This window comes from Manacus vitellinus, unplaced genomic scaffold (assembly GCF_001715985.3).
Source record: "Manacus vitellinus isolate BGI_N305 unplaced genomic scaffold, ASM171598v3 scaffold_21_pilon, whole genome shotgun sequence".
NCBI classification, from domain to species: Eukaryota; Metazoa; Chordata; class Aves; order Passeriformes; family Pipridae; genus Manacus; species Manacus vitellinus.
The window spans coordinates 12813831-12818405 of record NW_021939546.1 but is presented as its reverse complement, the minus strand read 5'-3'; the positions used below and the strand labels follow the sequence as shown (position 1 = coordinate 12818405).

Sequence of the window (4575 nt, the reverse complement as noted above, 5' to 3'; positions counted from 1 at the left end):
TTCATCAACCTCCCACACCTGAGACCATGCAGGGAACAAGAGTCACTGCTGCTGGTTCACCTCTGCTGCTGTTTCTCTGCTCCGTCCCATCTCCTCGGGCAACGCTACACCAAGTCTGGGCCTCTTCACCAGGGTCCTCAGCAAGCTGGCCAAAGCCACCAATGATCTCTCCATCCCTCATTCCACAGCTCCTAACCCACAATGGAGATAGGTGGCTGCCATCCCCAGGCAGCAGCAGTCACCCCGACCCCATGGAAGCCAGAGGGGCCCGGCTGGGCTGGACTTGGGGGACAGAAATGCAGCCGCCCGCATTTATTTTGCCTAACAACAGTGATCCCTCTGTATATTTTCATTCTGTTTTCCTAGGCTCAGCTGCCTCCTCAATGAAATGTTTCCAAAGCAGCCTGGCTTGGCAGCACGCCAGCCCCGGCTGCCAGATGAATGGGCGGAGGAGGAGGGACCCATTCCTCTTCTTGACACAGCATCGCTGCACAAGAGGCCTCTGTTGACATTAGGACTGGCTGTTCCCCCTCTCCCAAGAGGATCTGCCTGGCCCTCTGTAGGAGCAGCATACAGGGCCAAGGCTTCATGTGATGTGAAACTGGCATCTCTCTTCCTCCAGAGTGGTGGTACAGCCACAGACACCAGGGTACCAAGCACTACCAGGACCTGAAATCAGCCCTAGTTTCTGGCCCTGGACCCCCCCAGCTGAGCCAGCCCCCCTGAAAGGTGAGGATTCCTTGAGGCTCCTTGACTGCTAATACCATCGCTCTCCAAGACAGTGGTGACGTAGAGAGCCTGTTACCTTCCCCAAAACACTTCTCCTCCACCCCACCAGGAGCAAAGCTCTCCCTCAACATCGCAGGACTGCAGACATGACACAGAATTTGCAGAGCTCCAGGTCTCTGGCATCTTTCAGGGGTGAGTAATGTCACAGGGGTCCCAAGCAAGCCCAAACCCTTCAGGCCTTCGGACAATAATATATGGAGTAGCATCAGCTTCACCCTAAACCCTTGCCATTACTCAGTCATGCAGGACTTCACCCAAACAGTGTCACAGCTCTTTCCCATACCTCAGTTTCTCTACCCAAAGCAAAATGCCAAGCCAGGCCTTCAGGGCTGGGAATTCGCCTGCTGGGAGGTAACCAAATGGTAGCAGTTGCACTGGACTAAACACCCAGCACCAGATGGGATCCCTCAGCAAGGGAATGCAAATCCTTGTATGCCCCAGTCATCACCCCTCACCTCTTTGCCAGGGACACCTTTAGGAGCCAAGCAAGAAAAGGATGGGGAATTTAACACAGGTGAAGTGCTGATGAAACATCAGGAGGCAAAAGAAGGAGATAAATCCATCAGCATTCTGCCAGTCTGCACCTCTTCCCTCTGACTGGCTCCTCTGGCATCTCCTGCTGGTGGCCAGCACCCAGGTGAGGCAAGGCAAGGACCAGAGGCTGGACAGAGCAGCACCCAGCAGCACACCACAGGGACACAGCCTGCTCCTACCAGCCTTGGTGAGGAGAGGGCTCTGCCTGGATCTGGTGGAAAAGAGGCCAACCACACATTGATAAGATGAATTAGTTGTCTCAGCAGCACCGGCAAAATGAGCGAGAGGAGCGGAGCCCGTGAGGCCCGGCCTGCTTTGTTTCAATTACAGCAGCTGCCAGAAGAAAAAGATAACCTCAATATTGATGGCAGGAGCAGCAGACAGAGGTGCCCTTGCAGGCTACTGGAAGCAGGTAGAGGAGGAAGGGGGAGGAGAGATGGAGGAGGGAGAGCAGAGTCTCAGTCAGTAGTCCATGGGAGAGCTTGGCTGGCTCCCCCAGGCTGATGAAAAAGACCCTTCTGTTCTTACTGGCCTCATCCCCATGAAGAACAGCTTCTCTTCACCCTGGTTCTTGTCCCAGTCACTGGGCAGAGCATTCTCCAGCAGAGGCAGGCTGGAGGGGGGCAGAAATCCAGCTCAGAGCATCAGCAGTAGGACACACACCACACATGGCACCTCATAACGCTGAGCAGAAAAACATCTCTTTGCTCCCCACTCAGGCTGTGGGGCCTGGAAAGGAGGTGGGCAGCTCAGGGAAGGTTTTGAGTAGGGCTGTGTGGGATGATGGATGGAGCTGGAGTAAAGGGCAGATCCAGGCCTGGGGGTGGCCCACGGTGCAGGCAGGTGTGACTGCCTGCCAAGGACACAGCACCCAATTTCCTGAGGGCTGGGGAGCCCCAGGGTGTGCTCACAGCAGGGACCAGTCTGGGCACTGGGGACAAGATGCCCACGATGACTTTGGGCTGCATGTGGGAACAAACACCAGCCTGGGGCAGGCACCCCAACACCACACCTACAAGGCAGAGATGGAGGTGCCGAGCCAAACGTCCTCCTGGCAGCACAGCACTGATGCCCTGTGCTCCCATCCTGGCAGGAGGAAACCAGAAGGTTTGAAGAGGTGGAGTCTCTTCGGTCTTCAACCCCTTTACCTCCAACCAACCCCTGCCCAGGGGATGTAAATCACCACCAGCTGCTGCATCACGGGATCTCCATTCAGCCCTGTGTCCCTCCCTGTTCCCAGAGCACAGACCAGCACTGAGCAAGACCCCCACCCTCCCTGGGCCCACCAGAGGCCAGACTGAGCAGTGGTCACTTCACAGAGGTTTTATTTGTACTCTGGATATCCGCATCACCCTCCCACCTCGCTTCCCCCAGGAGAGACCCCGGGATCCTCACCCCTTCCTCCCAGGGCTGGGGGCCCTTCCATACAGCCCCTGGGTCTCCAAGAGGGGACAAGGCCACCATCTTGCGGCCACCCACCACCACTGCACATACCCGTGTGCACGGTCTGAGGGGTCCCCAGGATGTGACAGCTATGGGGGTATGGGGTTTGGACCATGGGGAGCTGTGACATCCCACCACTTCTTGTGCACTCCTGGGACCATGTCCTGCAGGGCACACACTGTCCCTCCCCTCGCTCCCTGGCCAGGACACCCACGGGTGCCCCAGAAGTGTTGGGATGGGCAGAGGGTGCTGGCAGTGCTGCTTCCATCCCAGCTCTGGCCCCTCCATCCCTGCCCTGCTGCTCCATGCAGTGTCAGCCAGCAGTGACCAGGGACCTCCTGGTTTGCACAGCGGGCTTCATTGAGCATGGAAAGGCAGACAGCAGCAGAGGAAGGCTCAGAACTGAGCCCCGGGGTGGAAAATGCAGCACTGAGCAGGGTCCGAGGGAGATTTCCATCGCTACCACAGTGTGGGAGTGTGACCCACATGGGGGATGCTGGAGGGAGTTGTTGTACCAGTGCTGCTGGTGACCAGCAGCCCAAAGCAAGTCCTTCCTCGCCTCTGTGAAGTGAGTTGGGGTGTTCTGCACACTACCGGGTTCTGCAAGGCTGCCCAGCCTGGCTTAGTGCTCATTCCCCTCCTTCTGCTTCTTCCCCTTGTGATGGAGATGATCATGGTCCCCATGGTGGTGGTGAGGATGGGCAGCAGGTTCGTGGTCCCCACTTGGGTTTGTGGCTCTCTCATTGCTGACCTCATGGTGGCGATGAGGATGGAGGGGCTTGTGCTGGTGGATGGGGGTCCCTGACTCCTTCCCTTCATGTTCAGGAAGCGGGCTCGGGGTTACAGGGACCTCCATGGTACTGTTAGCCTGAGGAAAGTAACACAAGGACTGGTGTGGAATGTGAATGCCCACAGAGCCCTGCAGAAAGCCTGGGAGCACGGCTGTGAGCTGGGATGAAGGCAGAGCAGCATGCGTCATACAGAAAGCTGTGGGTCAGAGCAAAGGCTCTCCAGCCCTGGCCCAGGACACAGAGAGGACAGAAGAGGCTGGAGCACACAGGACACAAGCCTCTGTACCCGAAACCCTTGGCTCAAGCTGTCAGTGGTCCAGAGAAAAGGGCCTTTGCATTTAATATTTCTGGATGGATTTTTCTCCTAGGAAGTGACTAATTGCCTGCTGAGCTCAGAGCTGTGTCCTTTTCTTTGCTCTGAGCTTGCCACTTCTGCATGCACTGCCTGCCCCTTTCTTATATGAGAAGAGTCCTAGTTAGCTTTCCCAGACCTGGGCTATGACCCCTTTAGTCCATTCTTTCTCAGTCTGAAAGCTCTGACCTATTTAAGTGCCCTTATTCCAGACCTTTCATCACCTTCCCTCTAAACCACTGCCAAGGGCAGCTGCCAACCCCAGAGCCTGTCCCCAGTATGGAGATAACATTGTTTCTCATGGTGTGCAATGCCAGAGGAGAGAAGGAATCCCAGCTCCAGTGAGCATCCCTGCTCTTACCTCCTGTGTAGTGTTGGGGTAGAGGGAGCAGTTGCCGCAGAAGTCCTTGCTGTGGGTGAAGCGGATGGCCGACTCCACGTAGGGGAAGTAGAGGAAGCTGAAGGGCAGCTGGATGTGGAAAGCCAGGCGGCCGCACCTGAGAGGAGAAGCCATGGCCTGGCTCGAGATGGGGTTTTGGGTTCCCCCCAGCCCAGCCATGGGAGGAGATTTTGGAAGCCCACCAAGAGCTCTGTAACCCCCAAGAAAGCCTCAGGCGAGTCGGGGGCCACTCACCGGTCATAGACAAGGAAGTCGTCCTTGTCGCC

At 56.8% G+C, this 4575-nt stretch overlaps 1 protein-coding gene across 1 annotated transcript in view; it reads right to left on the bottom strand.

The window, feature by feature from the left end:
- Positions 1 to 2684: 2684 nt before the first annotated feature.
- The window catches only part of LOC103758179 (selenoprotein Pb-like), a 3315-nt gene continuing 1424 nt past the window's right edge, over positions 2685 to 4575 (bottom strand). The window contains exons 3-5 of the mRNA XM_029959763.1: positions 4544 to 4573; positions 4271 to 4406; positions 2685 to 3634 (exon numbers count right to left, since the gene is read on the bottom strand). Coding sequence (XP_029815623.1) covers positions 3389 to 3634; positions 4271 to 4406; positions 4544 to 4573 — 412 coding nt within the window. The 3' untranslated portion in view covers positions 2685 to 3388. The remainder of the gene's footprint in view (positions 3635 to 4270; positions 4407 to 4543; positions 4574 to 4575) is intronic.